General features: G+C 32.2%; 3 protein-coding genes across 3 annotated transcripts in view; 1 reads left to right on the top strand and 2 right to left on the bottom strand.

Annotated features, from left to right (window-relative positions):
- The window catches only part of LOC125833615 (uncharacterized), a 182,522-nt gene that overhangs the window by 126,275 nt on the left and 36,281 nt on the right, over positions 1-19,966 (bottom strand). The gene's annotated exons all lie outside the window — the stretch shown is intronic.
- On the bottom strand, positions 104-1,167 carry LOC125833612 (RING-H2 finger protein ATL51). The gene has a single exon (XM_049512772.1). The coding sequence runs from the start codon at positions 1,079-1,081 to the stop codon at positions 158-160; it is 924 nt and encodes a 307-aa protein (XP_049368729.1). The 5' UTR covers positions 1,082-1,167; the 3' UTR covers positions 104-157.
- On the top strand, positions 8,881-19,559 carry LOC125833595 (uncharacterized). Its single transcript, XM_049512752.1, has 10 exons — positions 8,881-9,182; positions 9,946-10,333; positions 10,993-11,193; positions 11,336-11,578; positions 13,715-13,781; positions 13,884-14,078; positions 14,971-15,062; positions 17,017-17,199; positions 17,279-17,415; positions 19,034-19,559. The coding sequence occupies exons 1-10, from the start codon at positions 9,055-9,057 to the stop codon at positions 19,254-19,256; spliced, it is 1,857 nt and encodes a 618-aa protein (XP_049368709.1). The 5' UTR covers positions 8,881-9,054; the 3' UTR covers positions 19,257-19,559.

Here is a 19,966-nt window from a genome sequence, read left to right as displayed (position 1 = left end):
AATAACAAAAAATTGTAAATACTAGTATAAGTTACTACTCTACATTTTATCAGATAGTCACTCCAGAACTGAAGAAAAATCAGACTTCATTAAATTTCATCAAGTGTTGGTATACTTCAAGAATTTACAGAGTTTCAGCCAAGACTTAAAATATGTTTCAAGAAAATATGAATCTTCCTGTGGAGACAGATCTGTTCATTGAAACAGGATTGCACACAAAAAGATGTTGTCCTGAAAATGCACTTAAAGAGGTTGATCTTCTGAATTCATTTCCAACTCTGTTATTTCCACTGAATTCAGAATTCTCCCCTGAATTGTTCTTTGTTGAAACATCATCATCACAAACAATGGTAACTACAACCTCATCGCGATGTAGTACTCCTTCGTGATCATGATCATGATTATGATCCACCACCAATATCAAGTCATTTTGTCTTTGAAATTGAAGAGCATTTATGGTCATTGGAGAAGGAATAGGAGGAGGCAATGACGGACGACTACTAGTAGTACTAGGAGCAGGAGGAGATACTACATTAGCTCTACAAAGAGGGCAATTTGGATGAGATTTCAACCAAGTGTCAATACAGGGGAGATGAAAAGCATGGCTACATTTAGGCAAAAGCCTAAGATTCTCATCTTCTTGAAACTCACTCAAACAAACAGCACATTCAGTGTCTTCAACCAATCCTTCACCTTTCTTGAACTTACACACTGTGATAGCCTTGATGGTAGACTCATCCAATCCAGCAACAGTAGCAAGTTGCCACTGATCTTGAGGCGTCTCGTTTTGATTAGCTTCCAACTCTGTTGCACCATTTCTGCTCCTCCTCCTCCTACAATACTTAGTAATGATGGTATAGTAACTAACAAGAAGAAAAGCACTTGCCAAGATACCGATGATCGCTATGATGAGAGGGGAGAAAGCTGTGGCTGAATCATCTGATGCATCTTCATCATCAGGAGGAGGAGGAGGTAAAAGAAAGTAACACCATTGTGGACAATAAACACTACAAATCCCTTGTGAACAATCTTTATAACTATCATAAGGTGCCCATGGATTAGTATTTCCAATAGATCCCATGTTTAAAAAAAAAACAAAAAAAACTTTGCACTATAAGCCTAACTAGTAGCACTTAGAATCAAGAAAGGTTCCATTTTTCTCAAACAAAGAGAGCAAAAGAAAGAACCCCATCAAATGTTTTTGCCTTGTTATGCTCTTTTGTTGTTGGGAAGGAGTGTAAACTAAGGGGGCTTAGATGGAAAGGGAAGCAAAGTAGGTGAAGTTGAGGTGTCAATTCAGAATTCAGATTCTTTCAACTTTTGGTAATTCCTTTTTAAGTTCCCCAAGCTCATCTTGTTTCTTCGATTTTCTTGCTTTTAGTATAGACTTCTATTTTTAAAAATAAGAGATGATTGTTTGTTGAACAATAAGATACAAGTTAGTTGGGGCTCTCAAATTAGGATAAGATATGTGCAGGGCATATACCTCCAAATCAAGAAAATCAATTCACTATTGTTTTGTCCACTAAAGAAAGTCACCCAAATATTACAAAGTCATAATACATAAATATTCCCTTTAACTTGGCTTCAACTCTGCGCCCTCCAACTTTGAGTGTGTACAAGTAGGCATTTAAACTTGTATAAAATTAAATAAACAAACACATTTGTCCTACGTGACATCCTCCATAGCAATTTTGTGACATATGTGGCGTCCTACATTTATTATGTCACGTAGGACATGTGTGTCTATTTGTTCAATATTTATACAAGTTTAAGAGTTTACTTGTGCACACCCAAAGTTGGAGGGTATAAATGTCAGCTGAAGTCAAGTTAAAGAGTATATTTATGTATTATGCCTATTACAAAATATACAAAATGCTCCAGTTCTGATCTATAACTCTAGGCTTAGCTTCTAGTGAAAAACTAAAGTCCTATCTCATTGAATGAACAAAACTCAGCTTTCAAATTTCATCAATAGTATTTCCTTTTTCTCCTATTCATACCCCCTCTTGGCCCTAAAAGAAAGAACTAAAAAGAAGGAAAATAATCTAGAAATTTTAATAGAATACATATACACATATAGCTTAAAGCACAAGGTACAACACCTATAATGCACATGTAGTGTATGATATAGAGAGACATTAGATGTATGTATTATAGTTTGATCTATTTTTGGATCTTGGGTAATTTAGGAAAAAGCAACTAAATATAACCTGAGTTGTAATAAATTGATTGTTAAATCTTAGTTTATATTTCTAAATCTAAGTTTGTTACACCTTCCAAGAGTTTTAGTTGACCAATGAATATTAAAAGAAACCTAACTTGTAGCTTACAGAAGTTTTAATATTTATTTATAAAATATTATAGATGTTGCTTTCCTAGGCAAAAGAAAAAAAATAGCATCTACTACAGTTCCAAAAGGAAAATAGAAAAGCAAATTGAGATTTAGTCCTTGTATTTAAATAAATTTGTATTAATTAATTGTAATGAAATAGTAATAAATCAACATGATAAGAAATATTAACATTAAGTAATAACAATATATAGCATTAGTTTATTTATCATAATTACATGATAACATTCTCAACAAAGACATATTGTACTCGTTAAAATTATACTGATGGAAAATTGTGATCTTCATATAAAGTCATGGAGCTATCAAATAAAAAATGAATAAAAAGTAACTGTAAAACAATAAGAAAATATCCCACTATAGTTTTCAACGAATATAATGATGGAAATAAAGATTCTTGAAGACAATGAGAATATTAAGGGGAATAGTTTGCATTTGTACTTTGTAGCTATGTACGGTTTGTTTCTTGCCAGGTCCCTTCTTTCTCTTTTTCCTTTTTCACTTTCCGCTTGTTTCGTTTTTTTGAAATTGAAATAAATTTAGTGAATCATAAAAGGTGATGATATTATTTATTTACTAATAAATAAAGAGTCTACTTTAAAATCGTTCGTCAAGTATTCACTCCCGAATGTATTTTTAGTAGGAAATACACGAGGATAAATTAGAAAACCTCTGATAAAATCCATGTATGTTATCCTAGAACAGCCGAAATACACATAAATTAGACAAAACACCAATGTTAGATGAAAAAAAAAAAATCTTAAGTGGATCAGGAGTATATACAAGTTACATTTTGGTGTATATAGTCATACATTACAAGTATATATATTATTTATAATAAGTTGTAGAAATAGAGGCTTTGTCCTAACACGTACATATATTAAACGTTTTTTTTATCCATTAAAATTTTAGTGAGCCGATACTTATGCCATTAATAAGAAATATGTATATACTGTAATTACATTTTAGTGAAGAATTACCAGTATTATCGAAGAATTACTCATGCACAAGATGTACAAGTCACGTTTTTAGTGCGCGTAATCATATTATATTGCATTACTAATACTTTTTCTTCTCTCAATTTGAGCTTATCAATTTGTGGATCATATACTAGTCCTCTAGTTAAGAATGAAGAAATACTTACAATGTAACTTAACGTTAACATTTATTTACTAGTACTATGTTATTTGTCGTAGAGTTTGTACTCTAAAGGCATATATATATATATACATTATCACAAGAAAATTGATATGACATGAAAAACCTTGGTGTTTTCTATCTTATCTTTAGAATTAATTGCAAAATATGAACTTTACCTTGGTGTTAGAGTTGATTTTTCAAATGGTCAGTTATTATCTCATAAAGTCATTTTTATTTTCTTAGTTCTAATTTTTAACACAACAAAAAAAAAAAAATAACTTTGTGAGATAATAACTATTTTACTTGAATTTCGTATCACTTATGAGAAATTTGCACCTTAATTCTACTTATTCATCTTTTCTGAGGTTGACTATAAAAAACAAAAGGCAATAATAATCATAAATATAAGAATTATTTGCTTAATTAGGTTCATGACATGACAGGCATGCAACTAGTATATACGTAATTCATATTATTTGTACAATGATTTGTTGGTACACCTAATCCTCCATCTAGAAAGTTTATCTAATATTTGTTAATTGAACTTCAAAGTAATTAAATCGTACGTCCTAGATCAATATTCTTGCACGTTTCGTGCATCATTCAGCCAAACAATTGACATCATAATTAATTTGCTTTTTAAAAAAAATGTAAGTTGTGATTAGGGTTTTAAAATTACTTTAACTTAACCTACATACGTATATATGATTAAGTATAAGATCAAATATTATTGATGGGCCAAGGAGCAACAACGTGCAAGACGCATTTGAGACAATATGTCTCAACTTATTTGCTTTATTTGGTAAAAAAAAAAAGACTTCCCCCTCCCTCCGCCCGCCCCCCACACTCACACAAAATAACAAAAAAATTGTATATCTGATCTATTGGAAGTGTCAGTGTGAACTCTTGTATTGATAGTTGAAAAGAAAAAGAAAATATGTATATGTTGTGAAAATATTTTTAATGATATGGAACCTTTTTAAGAAAAAAAAACGTGCAAATTTGATTCAAAACAAATAATATCTCACTATTAATTAATAAGAGTATTTTTGTGGAGAGGCGAATCAAAACTCGGAAGACGATGGCACACCAGTAGTCATGGGCTGCAGACACGCGTTAGTCAAAGTAGTGTCACACGATATCACTTCTCAAATTTTATTTATTAAACATGCATATGAACTACATGACATTACTTGACGACATTTACTTGGTCTAAAACACTGAGCAACATATTTGACTAGTGCCCTCAGCTGGCAACTATATTTTAAGGTGCCTAGCATTTTTTTTAAATGATAATAATATTTTTTCGAAGTTAACGCGGTCCAGTGATCCCACCCCCTCCTTCCACATAGGTTCATCTCTATCTTTGGGCTCATCTGTATTTGACCTTCCAAAACCTCTAAGGTACGTGATCAATCTTTAATGAAGCTAACTCATAAGTGCACTAAAAGTTTATCGGACTAAATGCTGTCACAAAGTATACTTTTGGCACCATATGCTTAATTGTGAGATGATAGATGAAAGCCCCTTCCTTCTTCAGAGAATAATGTTGTCCTAAATTAAGCTATGTATATTCAGAGTCAGATTATCTTGTTTAGTCTTAATATCTACCCTTAGTGATCTGAGATTAATATATATATTATTATATTATAGAAGAGTCTAGGAATGACTATCAATGATCCAATAAGATCACTACTAATGTCCAATATATTTATAAAATATATAAGTGGGCCCCACCACCTTCCACTTAAATACTACATATTATATATTATTAATTACTATACTATAAATCACTACTAATATCCAATATATTTATCAAACTATATAAGTGGGCCTCACCACCTTCCACTTAAATACTACATATTATATATTAATTACTATACTATAAATGACTTAAATACTCCATATTATCTATTACAATAATTAACAATTATTTGACACTTTAAATTCTATCAATGCCATATAAATTAGGATAAAAAACCTAACATAAAATATTTAAATATATTTAAAAATAATATAAGTAATACTATACATTACAATAATTAACAGCTTAATTATTTAAAACTTATATAAAAAATTTAATTGACTCTCTAAATTCTATTGGTACCACATAAAATGGATTATATAATAAACATATATTGTTTGAAATTGACGAAAAAGAAACAATAAATTACAATAATTAATAAAAAAAATAGTCCACTCCAAAAAATCTATCAATTAACAACATATATTGTTTGAAATTGACGAAAAAGAAACTATAAATTACAATAATTAACAAAATAAATCTCTCGACTCCAACAAATCTATCAATTAATGCCACATAAATTGGGACATGGCAAATAACATACATTATTAAAAAATTAGGTTCAAAATGTACTAAAAAATACAATAATTAACAACTTAATATATTAAAGAGACATATAAAAAAGGGTCAATATTTGAAATTCTGCATTTGCCACATAAATTAGAACAAAGAGAGTAATAAATATTATTTTCAAAATTATGTTAAAAAAAAGTACTACAAATCACAATAGCTAACAATTTAAAATATTTTTTAAATCATATAAAAATTTCAATAACTTCTCAAATTCCATAATATGACATAAATAAATAAAAAAGTGTTATAAATCATAATAAATAGTACAATATTTAAACTACTTTAAAAGCATTATAAATTGTAATAAATAATACAACAATTTAAATTACTTAAAATTTAACGACTTAAAAATATATTTTTAAATGTATTAAAATTTTGGTTAATTGTCAAAACTTTACATGTGCCACATAAATTGGGACATGGAGAGTCACACATATTTTTTTTAAAAATCACATTAAAAGTATTCTATCAATTAACAACATATATTGTTTGAAATTGACGAAAAAAAACTATAAATTACAATAATTAACAAAATAAATCTCTCGACTCCAACAAATCTATCAATTAATGCCACATAAATTGGGACATGGCAAATAACATATATTATTAAAAAATTAGGTTCAAAATGTACTATAAAATACAATAATTAACAACTTAATATATTAAAGAGACATATTAAAAATAGTTAATATTTGAAATTCTGCGTGTGCCATATAAATTAGAACAAACAGAGTAATTAATATTATTTTCAAAATTATATATAAAAAAAAAGTACTACAAATCACAATAGCTAACAATTTAAAATATTTTTAAAATCATATAAAAATTTCAATAACTTCTCAAATTCCATAATATAACAATTAAATACTACATATTATATATTAATTACTATACTATAAATGACTTAAATACTCCATATTATCTATTACAATAATTAACAATTATTTGACACTTTAAATTCTATCAATGCCATATAAATTAGGATAAAAAACCTAACATATAATATTTAAATATATTTAAAAATAATATAAGTAATACTATACATTACAATAATTAACAGTTTAATTATTTAAAACTTATATAAAAAATTTAATTGACTCTCTAAATTCTATTGGTACCACATAAAATGGATTATATGATAAACATATATTGTTTGAAATTGACGAAAAAGAAACAATAAATTACAATAATTAATAAAAAAAATAGTCGACGAAATTGACGAAAAACAAATTATAAATTACAATAATTAACAAAATAAATCTCTCGACTCCAACAAATCTATCAATTAATGCCACATAAATTGGGACATGGCAAATAACATACATTATTAAAAAATTAGGTTCAAAATGTACTATAAAATACAATAATTAACAACTTAATATATTAAAGAGACATATAAAAAAGGGTTAATATTTGAAATTCTGCATCTGCCACATAAATTAGAACAAATAGAGTAATAAATATTATTTTCAAAATTATGTTAAAAAAAAGTACTACAAATCACAATAGCTAACAATTTTTTTTATTTTTTAAATCATATAAAAATTTCAATAACTTCTCAAATTCCATAATATGACATAAATTAAAAAAAAGTGTTATAAATCATAATAAATAGTACAATATTTCAACTACTTTAAAAGTATTATAAATTGTAATAAATAATATAACAATTTAAATTACTTAAAATTTAACGACTTAAAAATATATTTTTAAATGTATTAAAATTTTGGTTAATTGTCAAAACTTTACATGTGCCACATAAATTGGGACATGGAGAGTCACACATATTTTTTTTAAAAATTACATTAAAAGTATTCTATCAATTAACAACATATATTGTTTGAAATTGACGGAAAAAAAAACTATAAATTACAATAATTAACAAAATAAATCTCTCGACTCCAACAAATCGATCAATTAATGCCACATAAATTGGGACATGGCAAATAACATATATTATTAAAAAATTAGGTTCAAAATGTACTATAAAATACAATAATTAACAACTTAATATATTAAAGAGACATATAAAAAATGGTTAATATTTGAAATTCTGCGTGTGCCACATAAATTAGAACAAACAGAGTAATAAATATTATTTTCAAAATTATGTTAAAAAAAAGTACTACAAATCACAATAACTAAAAATTTAAAATATTTTTAAAATCATATAAAAATTTCAATAACTTCTCAAATTTCATAATATGACATAAATTAAAATTAAAAAATAATATATATTGGGCCCCGTGCTGGCACAGGGTCCTATATCTAGTATATATATATATATTTATCAATAAAAGCTAGCATATAGAATAATGCATTAATATGCATTCTTTTTTCAATTTTCTAAACAATTAAAACCGTTTTGATCCTCAAACACGAAAGAACAAAAGGTTAATGACTACACTTAAAACGGAAAAAAATCAGTTTCATAGATAAATTTCATTTGCTTCTCATGAAAAGAAGCAAATAAACAAGATTTTTTGTTATGTTTTGTTGATAAATTAAACATGGCAAGAGAACTCCTTAGTAAGCCTTATAAATGACTACCTTCAAAGAGGGGGACAATGTATCCTATAATTGAGGTGACAATCATATTGTCATGCCCCATCCTTTAATTTGTTTGCCTGGTAATAAAGGAGCATCAAGATATAACACAAAAATGTTATAGATTTTATCATTAACTACAGCTCATTTTATTTTTCGAATTTAATTTGTTACAATATACGTCAATAGTTATTTTGATTTAAACATTAAAATCGACTTTAAACTTGCTTCATCAAATCATGTCTAAGTTAGTCTTTATTTGACACAATAATTAATTTTAGTGAGCTCATAAATATTTTCTGTAACAATACTAATATAATTAAATAAAATTTAATTATTATAATTATTTGAATTTGTCATACTTAGAAATTTCCGAAAAGATAATTTTTTTGAAAGTAATGAGAGAATTACAAATAAAATGTCCCAAAATGCCATTTATAACATAAAACTCAAAACATGCCCTAAGAAATCGACCTTCTTATCAGCGGCCCGAACTGATACTAAAAAGTTGAACAAAAATTGAAGACTTTTTTTTTTTCTACCAAAGAATCAATGGCAGCAAATTTTGAATCCCTTGCATTTTACTCTTTCATTCAATTGAGTATCTAAAGAGGGAAGTATTAGGAAGATTGGAAGAATGTCTCAGCAAAACAGTAACAGCAGCAGCAATAATATACCAGTCAGCGAAGTTTATTGGACCCTTGTTGCCAAAGCTGACAAGAAGTTCTCAAAAATTCGAGATTTGCCTTACTACCAACGTAACAGGTCTGACACTTGACCCCAATTTTTCAATTTCCCCATAATTTTGATGATCTTGAAGAACCCATATGGGCGTTTTTGTTTATTGATGATGCTAATGATTGCAGTATACTGTGACATGCTTAAATGAATTGTATAATTTTAGGGATTTCAATGGGGAAGATGAAATACCCCTTTTAGTAATCAACCATGACTATCAGTAAATAATGATGCTAAATGAACAGGTTAGGAGTAATTTCTATCAGTTTAGTGTATTAGCATCAAGATGATTAGAGCCCTATTTGGAATAATTTAAAGAATGATTTTTTATTGGAAAACATTGTACTTGGTAATTTTCGATTTTGGTGTTTGGTTGGACATATAAATGTGACACAGAATAGTGATGGCGTTTAGTGATAATTAGATTTAGTAAAGAGGAAAATAATGGTTACAGGTTGATTAGTAGCGAGAGCATATGGAGCACAAGTGCAATGGAATTTCACTTAAAGAGTATAGGCTGTTTTCCACTATTTCATGTAACATATTGTTCTTAAGGAAAATATTTTCAATACTTCAATGACTCGTCTAAAAAAATGATATTTTTGTGCAACCAAGTACCAGGAAATAATTAATCATGGAAAACATTTTACGTTATAGCAAGAAGGACACTGTAGTCTGTAGATGATTTTCGTGTTTCTATCCTCTGCAGTTTTAATGTTTCTACTTTGATTTGTATAAAGAATGTATTGTCTTTTGACAGTCTTTAATTTGGGTGGTTGTGTAATATAAGGTATGATACATACTTCTATAAGGTTTTCAAGGTATACACACAATTATGGAAGTTTCAACAAGAGAATCGACAGAAGTTGGTGGAAGCTGGTCTCAAGAGATGGGAGATTGGGGATATTGCATCTAGAATTGGTCAGCTTTATTTTGGCCAGTACATGAGGACAAGTGAGGCCAGCTATTTATCTGAGTCGTATATCTTTTATGAGGCAGTGTTGACTAGGGAGTACTTTAAAGATGCGATGTTTCAGGATGTTAATCTTTCCAACAAGCAACTTCGGTTTCTTGCTCGGTTTATGACAGTTTGTTTGGTTTTGAATCGACATGATATGGTTTTTCAATTGGTAAATCAGCTGAAAATGTTGCTTGATGAATGTAAAAGGGCGTTCCAGGTCAGTGACCATGATTCTTAATTGTTTTGTACACAAGCTCATACGTACCGTTCCACTACATGTAATATTTTGGTTTGCCATAATTGTATGAAAAATTGCTAGGACTGGAGGAAGGCACCATGTGTAGCATGTCAGAGTCAAATGGTCAATTATCTTTATAATTTGGACCTCTGTTCACACATGCATATAAAAAAAAATTCTATTTTTTTTTACTTTGTGCCTTCAACAAAAATATGTGGCGTGTTCAGGGTCTAAAATGTACGATCTGTTTTCCTGCCATGGGAAGTGGCTGCTGTTATGGGATTTAGATGAAACCATCAGCTTTTATCATGTGATGTGGTTTTTTTTTAAAGGAGTAATCGGGCTTCTTTGAAGTGGTAAGAGTATTCAAATTCCAATATTCTACTGAACCATTAAGTTGGTGAACTGCCTTTTATTCAGGTAAAGTTTGTTACCAAACACAGAAGTGACAATTTCCCAAATGTCCATTTCCATTGATGGAGTTATCGTTTAGTGGGCTGAATGATATGAATTCCCTTTGTATGCTATGACCTGTTTCCACATGCTTAGCTTGGTCCCTTGCTCACTACATGTTGTGATAGGGAAAGAACAAATATTCTATGCATAGATGAATGACTTTTAGATGGAATTGTTTCCAGGAAACTGATTTTAAAGAATGGAAGCTGGTGGTTCAGGAAATAGTTAAGTTTCGAAAAGCTTACCCAGCTTTTATGCATATCAGGCCATTGAGATATAGTGTTGTATTGGACCTTCATCCAGATTGCCTGCCACAAGTTGTTGAAGCAAAGAGAAAGCTAAGATTACGAGATGCACTGCTCTGCAGCTACCATCCCAATGAGGTGAGCCTTTGCATGCCTACCTTTTGTTCTAATTGGAAGTGTCTGGGTTTATTGTGCAGTTTACTAGTGAACTTAATGTTTGCATCCATATTGATCAACTGCATTAATATTCACTCATCTTTTCTTTCTATGCGGTGATCAGGTTAAGTATTCAGAATTGACTCTTGATACTTTCCGAATGCTACAATGTCTGGAATGGGAACCAAGTGGGTCATTTTATCAGACAGGCGGGGTTCCTCCAAGTGGGGTTGGAACTGGTATTGGCCAGAATGGAGCTCCAGGGCCCAGTCGTGTTAATTATTCACAAGATATATCTGATCCTACTCTACCTCCTAATCCTCGCAAGTCCATCCTATATCGTCCGTCTGTTACAAATTATTTAGCGGTAAGTAGTTGCATTTTCCAACTTGTGAGAAATATAGGAAAATAATATTATTGAATTATTGTTGTTTACATTATTACATTGAGACCCTAGAATACAATCCTTTACCAAGTAGGATACTATTTAGTATTCCTATTTCTATTACTATTCCTACTCTAATAGAATTGTATAAACCTATTCCTATTCTAATAGGATTGTATAAACCTATTCATAGTCTAACACTCCCCCTCAAGCTAGTGCATACAATTTATGTACCTAGCTTGTTACAAATGTAATTAACACGAGGACTGATGAGGGGCTTGATGAGATAACTGCAAGTTGATCACTCGACTTCACAAAATTGACAATCAATCTCAATGTGCTTGGTCTTCTCATGAAATACTGAATTTGATGCATAATGCCAATAAAACACGGAGTGATAAAATTACATTGTTGGAACTTTCCAAACCAAGCTTGCAAAGACTGTTTCAGACCATAGAGTGACTTACGTAATCAACATACAAGGCTACTAAACTCCCCCTGAGCAACAAAATTAGGTGGTTGCTCTATATAGACTTCTTCACAATGCAGCGGTTGTTGTAAGTGCTCAAAATCTAGTATAAAGTATGTGGATCATGTTGGAATCAATAGACGAGTCGATATTAAACAAGACACCGAAAAACTGGCCGGAACATGCTCATATGCGGAGTATTAGATTTGATGGCTAAAAGTGGTCACAATCTAAGAAATAAAATTATATGGGTAGGGTCGGAATGATGTCACGACCCAACTAGAAAAAGAAATTATATAGGATAGATCGAATTGATGGAATGACCCCATTGAAAAAGAGAAATAATATGGGTAGGGTCGGAATGATGGCACGACCTTACTGAAAAAGAAAAATTATACGGGTAGGGTTGGAATGATGGCACAACCCTACGCAAATCAGATTTGAGGAGTCACCGGAAAGACGAATGGAACTATGCAAATCAAATTTGAGGTGTCACTGAAAAGACACATGATGCTAGAAAATAGTTCGAAAAAATCCACGATACTACACAAATTAAATATGAAAAGTAGTCCGGATAGATGCACGGTGCTACACAAATAAGATATGCAAAATAAAGGTAGTCACCATAAGGATGGCATGGTGCTACACAAATTAAATGGCATGGTGCTACACAAATTAAATGGCACGGTGCTACACAAATTAAATATGAAAAAGTAGTCACCGGAATGATGGCACGGTGCTACACAAATTAGATATAGGAAAGTAGTCACCGGAATGATGGCACGGTGCTACACAAATTAGATATGAGAAAATAGTCATCGGAAAGATACACAGTGACCCAACTTTTGATAACATAATCGTTGGCCGGACAGGCGTCATATATGGATAATAGCTGCCCGTCGGCAGCGGAAGCTCTTTGATTGTTTACCAAGATCATAGAGGCTCTGATACCATGTGAGAAATATAGGAAAAGAATATTATTGAATTATTGTTATTTACATTATTACATTGAGACCCTATTTATAGATCCTAGAATACAATCCTTTACCAAGTAGGATACTATTTAGTATTCCTATTTCTATTTCTATTACTATTCCTATTCTAATAGAATTGTATAAACCTATTCCTATTCTAATAGGATTGTATAAACCTATTCATATTCTAACACAACTATTTGCAAAAAAATATTTTTGTTGAAAAAGCAAATTGTAGTTTTTGTGCTCTCATCGGACATTTCAATACCTTATAAGTATAGTTTAATTAACTTGGTAAATGTGAAATCTCGAAACTTGTTTTAGCACAAATGTGAAATGGGAAAGGTAACTGCTTATTTTTGAGGAAAATTAGTTTGATTTTCCTGGTAGCATATGCTCTATTAATATTACTCAGAGCTTTATTGCAATTAATTTTTTTTTGTGCTAGGTGGAAGTTTTTAAATATCCTTTTAATATCTTCTATAATGATACTGCAAAAGTTGGCATCCTTCTATCTAGAGCTGGTGATTGAACATTGCATAAACAACACTATAGCCAATGGCCTCCGTGGATATGGAGAAGGATTTTTAGCTCCTGGATTTATCTGTGCATTCCTCATGCATGTACTCTCTATACTATTCTCCATTGAAAGTTAACCTTGCCAATTATTGGCAGGTCTTGGCCACAAACTGTGAGGAGCTATCTCATGATGGAGTTCTTTTACTATATTTGTCTGCTGCAGGTAGTAGACGGTGTAAAGCTCTTATATGTTGACATAATTATTCCTTCAAAACTCTAATTTACAGCTTACACTGATCCTGTTAACAATTTAAATTTGTGACAGGAAGCTCTCAGAACTCTTTTTCTTCTCCATCCCATGGTGCAGGGAGGAGCTTTATGTCTCGTGTTGGCGACTCAGAGGCCTCCTCTACATCTTCACTGAACTTTGAATTTGAAATCGCAAATCCCACTTCTGCCAAGGGGAATTGCTTAAGTGAGCAGAGTAGTTGCTTATACATTGGTTCTCGTTCCAGTGGAGGTATTGAACATTTTCTCCATGATGTAGATCCAAAAATGAACAGTTTGAGGCACAAAACATACTGTATTCATTCTCTAGTTGCAGAAGTATCAGCTGGTGGAATAGCACATAGGTCTTGTTACGTTGTGCTGATGTGCATAGGTCACTCTAAAATCAATTCTTGTTTTCATATGGACAACATGTTTCTTTGCAAAAGTTCATTGTTTTCTCTCATTAACAAAAACTAGATAGAAGACCTGGGAGAAACTCATGAAATGCTTTAAGAACATAGAAAAATTTAAGACAAAAATCCTGATGTTATGTATGTAAAATCAACTCAAGGAATATCAACTTGATTTGACAATGAAGTCAATGTCAGGAGGTGTTTTTCTGCTCATACCTTTTATCATCTTAAATATTGAAGTCATTTGTGATGAAGGGTAGTCTATTGGCAAAGAGCTTCTACCTTCAACCATAATATTGGGGATTGAGTCACCGAGGGAGCAAAGTGGGTAAAATTTGGGCTCTTGAGTAGGGAATTTCCCCAGACTCCACTTGTGTATTACACTGTTTTTTTTTGTTGTTGAGTAGGGAATTTGTGGGGTGGATCTGTACCTTAATAAAAGAATTAGTGTTCTTTATTGATATTTATACAAGGCATGGACAGTGACTCAGAGGTTGTTGGCTGCATCAGTTCTTTTTATCTAAATATGGAAGCAAATTGTTACACTTCATTTCCGTCATCTGGCTGGTATTTTGTGTTTACACTTGGCATATATGCTGGTCATCATCTATTCTGAGCATCACACAATTTTATTTTATTTTGGTTTTAAACCTTATCCTTTGAAATTGAAACCAAGTGTCATATTTTGGCTGTATATAATTCTGAATCCTGATTATTTTTTAATTGTAGGTTTGAATGGGATTTATCCATGTGACTTGTTGCCCTTCACTAGAAGACCACTCTTTTTGGTCATTGACAGTGATATCAGTAAATCATTCACGGTATGCATCCTGGACCTTGCTAATATGATGACAATTGGTGCATAGTTTATCTGAGATTATTATTGTGTTGAGCCAATAAATTTTGTGCTCAAGGATGATTAACTAAAAATGGAGAGAGTGGTGGAAATGCTTGTACTGATGATTGTATGTTCTAATATGGAGACTGGCATAGGAATATATCTGCATTGCAGAGCTTAGACTATCTCAAATACTAATAACCTAATAGGGCTTGGTTGGACTTACATTTATTGAAATTTAAAACTGCTGAAATGTCAGAGTTAAGCTCCACGTGTGAATTTTACAAACTGTTCTAGGGAATCAAATTTCCTGGTCTCTTCCGGTATGTGCATGTTGCTAGAGAATTCTGAGCGAGCCAAAACTCTCTAACCTAATTCAGTAATTCTTTTACTCTATTCAACAGCAGCTAAAAGAATTCCCCCATCAAACTCGGATTCTCTCTTAATCTTCCTTTTTACTACTTTGTGTTGTCCATCAATAGTTTGCTTGTTAAGAAGCAAATCTTAAGGTACCTTGAGGTAGTTAGGTAGTATTTTTGGTGTTCAGATACGCATCACCTGCATAGAAGAGGGGCCTCAATTTGGGTTCACAATTCCAATAGGGAGCTTGTGACGTCTGAAACAAGATTGGCATTTGTTATTTGTTAATGTGCTACATAAGGTTCACAAGGCTTTATGTGTGGGATGTGTGCTCGGCATTGTTGCAGCATGCTTCATATTTAAATGGAGATCCATTATCACTGAGTTCCGAAGTTGAAACATCAGATTTCTCATTAAAGGAAGTATCACATGGATTTGTCAGTATCGGTTTGGCAAGCAGAAGCAAATGATGATAAAATATTTAGAAAGCTTTGGTTGCAAAGGAGTCGTGATACAGGAAATAAATACCGTAGCTTTTATTTAGAGAATTGAGCTACTTATGCTCTTAGAAATATGATAAAATCCAGGAATGCAGTCCAGAATGTCCGTGGTGGGAGATCCTGAACTGGCTGGTTCAGAGTTCAGTGGGCCATGCTGAGAACAGTAAAGAAGCCAATGTGTAACTGGGATTTCAGGAGGAGGAGGAGAAGACCCCAGGCCCGGGATGTAGTTCCATTAGAAATTATGTGGGTAGTTTGGAGGGAGAAGAATAGGAGAGTGTTTGAAGGGTTGAGAATGATTTTGTTTGTGAGGAGTAGCCTCTTGTCTCTAGTTTCTTTATTGGTGTACCCATGAGGCCCTTGTTTGTAGTTAGATGATTGGATGACTTTTATAGAGAACCATATTGTGGTTTAGGTTTATCTACTTTCTGGTATACTATTTGTATACAGGAATTTCCCTTCCATTAATAAAATTATTTACCTTATCAAAAACATTTCTAAGTTTTAGTTTTTTGATTTATTTGATTATCATCGTGGCCCTCAACATCATGGGCTTCAAACTATGATTCCCTGATCTTCTTCTTAGTCGCACTTTGTACTTAATTTTCCAGCAGTATATTATTTTATCCTTGATGCATTTTACTCAACCAAAATCTACAGCTGAATGGTGTTCTAGACTCCCTCAGAAGAATCTATGCTTGAAGTATTCTATTAACTTTGATGATATTATAGTATCAGTCTAGGTCTCTGGTGATATATTAGAGTTTCTCCTAGTATTGTTTTTAAGGTAGGAGACAATATGTCGGTTGCACTTTCCTTTTCTCCAGCCTGCTTTCTTTTACAAAATTACTTTATCAGCTCATAATTCGTTGTGCTTAGCGGAAGTTACCTCTTTTTTTCTTGATATCCTTGTATCTGCTTGTTAAATAGATAACTCTGAAGTTAACTCACATGCCTAATACTTAGGTTTTAAATTTATTTTTAATCACTTGTTAAATTATTTAGGTAATGAACCTTCTGCGTTTTGATCTATTTCTCTGATATGGATAAAATTATTTGATGCATGGATATCAACAGGCATTAAGTGGATCAGAGAAGGGAGAATCAGTTGCCATGCTACTCTCTCCTGCAATGTCACTGCCTATACCTACTGTGGACTCTTCACGACAGCCGAGTGGAAGCTCATTCACGAGTTTTCTTACAATTCCTTTACAGGCTTTCATTTTGATGCTTGGTTTCACGGGTTCTGACATTGACATGGTGTGCTAGCTTAGCCCCAACTGCATCTTACCTGTTTTTTATGTCCTTGGTTTGCTCACACATGGATTCTTGCTTTCAGGATATGTATGATAAGGCTGACAAACTACTTTCTTCATCATTAAATGAGTGGGGTTTGTTATTAGCAGCATCAGATAATCTTAATCCTGTTTGGGCTCAAACTCTTGGAGATCCATTTTTACGGCGGCTCATTTTAAGGTAGGTTGCTACTGTTCGCCAACATTTTCTTCAGTACTCATCTTAGTCATCTAGTGTCAAGTCTTGAAGTAGGCCCTCGAGTGGCTGAATATGGAAGTAGTTGATTTGACATTGAGCACCTGGCAAAATCTGATACTTCGCTGGTATAAATTGCTGATTCACTCGTACATTTTTTTATTCCAAGATGTTGGTTTGGAGTGTCGGTTAAATTGGTATCTATTTGTATTTTCTCAAGGCTTATGGGTGTGAGGGTGGATGTGATGTTGGTTCGGTATGTCAGTTAAATTGGTCTCTATTTGTATTTTCTCAAGGCTTATGGGCGTGAGGGTGGATGTAGAGGTTAACCATGAATTCTTTTTTGAGGAAATTTCTTGAGAATGGTAACAAAATCATAAATGTGTAGCACAAAGGCTGTGCTAAAACCATCTGTACAATTTAAAGGGAACATAAAGTTAGCTTTCTTCTACTTCCTAATACAGGAATTCTATAATATCCGAGGCACATAAGTCAACTCCTGTCCAAGCCTTTTCATCTTCAAAAGACCTCTGTAATCATTGTTTCTCTGTCTCACTGATGCAGGGACATCCAACAAAATGGAACTTAGGTCTCCATTCCTCTGTTTCATTGTAGAGTTTCTGGTAGAATGATAATATTTCTCCTTTAATAACTCAAGGCTGTCACCCCTTTAATCTCCAATTTGTCATTTTTGAGGAAATTAAAATGACAAGTCAGCTGAATCCTTTAAGGGTTGTTTGGTTTGAGGTATTAGGAAATATAATCATGGTAGAATTTCTTGCATTGTTTTATCCCTTGTTTGGTCATTATTCTCAATTTCTCATATCCTGTATAGGGAATCTTCGTAAAACTTGTACAGGAATCTCAACCTGGTTCTTATAATACGAAGAGTAGCTTCCACGTATTGGTTTGGTGGTAGTTTGGTGCACCGTACCTTTTCCTCTGTTCATATCAGTACTATTAGCAATGCAATGCTTTCTCTATTATTTGCTTCGAGCATTGTAATATTTTGCTGTCATTACTATTCCTTATCCTTGAATGCTATGTAATGTTTTCTCTATTATTTTGATGTCTTCTTTTCTTCTGTGTTCTTTTTCATACTGCTTTGATGTGTTACTTGAACCGAGGATCTTTCGGAAACAAGCTCTACCTCCAGTCCTCCACGAGGTAGGGGTAAGGTCTGGGTATACTTTACCCTCCCTAGACCCATCCCACAGGGTATGTTGTTATGGGGACTTCCTAAATTATTGTACCAGATTCAATATGGGATAATAATCCCTGTATTAGGCTATTAGCTGTGATGAGATAAAATAGCAAAAAAGACCAAAAATGCCCTTGTTTGTAATAGTTGTTTTCAAACCCTTAAAGCATGCTGGGGGTATAATTTGGACAAAATCTTATCAAAATATAAGGGGACTGCACACAAGTAATGGTGCAAGAATATAGAGTAAATCTTTTATATTTTAGCAAATTTCTAACCAATCTAATGAAACTTAAGTAGTCCTTTTAATAAGTAAATATGTTTTTAAGTTATACCGGTCTACTTTTCTGTTGCTCTTTTCCTCGCAAAAACTTTGAAGGTAAAACACTCTGAATATTGCAGATTCATATTCTGTCGGACAGTGCTGGCGCTGTATGCTCCAACCTTCAACAAGACAGAATTTCTCCCTGAATGCATCCCTTCCCTTCCAGATACTTTCCTGCCAACTAGTGACACATGTCAAAGGATAGTATTGCAACTTGCTGACATCTTTGGTGCAACCAGCAAGTTCAATTTTTCAGAAGAGACGACGATGCTTTCTGAATGCAGAAGCCAGGAGAATTGAACTTGGCAACTAAATTATTATTTTTTTGGGTCAATTCTGGTAGCTTTGTAAATTGATTTGAAAATGAGGAGGCATCTTTGGTTTGTCCCTTCTCTATTTATTTCATGTTTGTCTGTTAATGTGATTTGGGGTTCTGTAGGTTGATATATATACTTGTCCAGTTAGTCATATGTGATGCTTGTGAAGTCTGAACAATGGTTCCTCCAACATTTCCAGTTTGATTGATTTCCCAAATGTTTTCAACGCGAGCGGCGCTCATGCTACAATCTGTATTGGCTAAACTCTCTTCTGTACATCTTTCTAGTTTCTTTTCGCTCAAATGTTTCATATGTTAATGCGATAATCATGTAAAGAAGGATTTAGTTCTTCTTGGAGGTGTAGTTAAGAAGTCAGCTGCGAGGGTGTTTGGTTAATTGTTTGTAGTTTCATGGTAGCTTTCAGTAGTACTTTGTTTATGAAGGAGATGATGGAAACTGTAAAAAGTTGTTCTCTCTTTTGTATTCCATATGCAAGTGAAAAATATTACTATCAGATAGAAAACTGGAAAAACGTTTTCCTTTGTACCAAACACACCCATATATGACTATACTTCCACATATTTTGGTAAGATAAATTTTTACTAGTTATCCATAATGCATCTTTAAAAAAAGATAAAAATATTGAAAATACCTTTGAACTTGACGCAAATTACTATTGATAGCCTTAAAAAT

The sequence above is a fragment of the Solanum verrucosum genome, unplaced genomic scaffold, assembly GCF_900185275.1.
Source record: "Solanum verrucosum unplaced genomic scaffold, falcon-dt-bn FXZP01000307.1, whole genome shotgun sequence".
In the NCBI taxonomy this organism is placed as follows: domain Eukaryota; kingdom Viridiplantae; phylum Streptophyta; class Magnoliopsida; order Solanales; family Solanaceae; genus Solanum; species Solanum verrucosum.
The sequence above is the reverse complement of the archived record's forward strand: the minus strand, read 5'-3'. Positions and strand labels throughout refer to the sequence as shown.

What these genes read in the sequence shown, in the direction of transcription:
- LOC125833612 (XM_049512772.1), bottom strand. Translation starts at nt 1,081, where the DNA reads ATGGGATCTATTGGAAATACTAATCCATGGGCACCTTATGATAGTTAT.
- LOC125833595 (XM_049512752.1), top strand. Translation starts at nt 9,055, where the DNA reads ATGTCTCAGCAAAACAGTAACAGCAGCAGCAATAATATACCAGTCAGC. An exon ending in AATGTAAAAGGGCGTTCCAG is followed by an intron (nt 10,334 to 10,992) that starts GTCAGTGACCAT and finishes AATTGTTTCCAG; the next exon opens with GAAACTGATTTTAAAGAATG. An exon ending in TGGTTCTCGTTCCAGTGGAG is followed by an intron (nt 14,079 to 14,970) that starts GTATTGAACATT and finishes TTTTAATTGTAG; the next exon opens with GTTTGAATGGGATTTATCCA.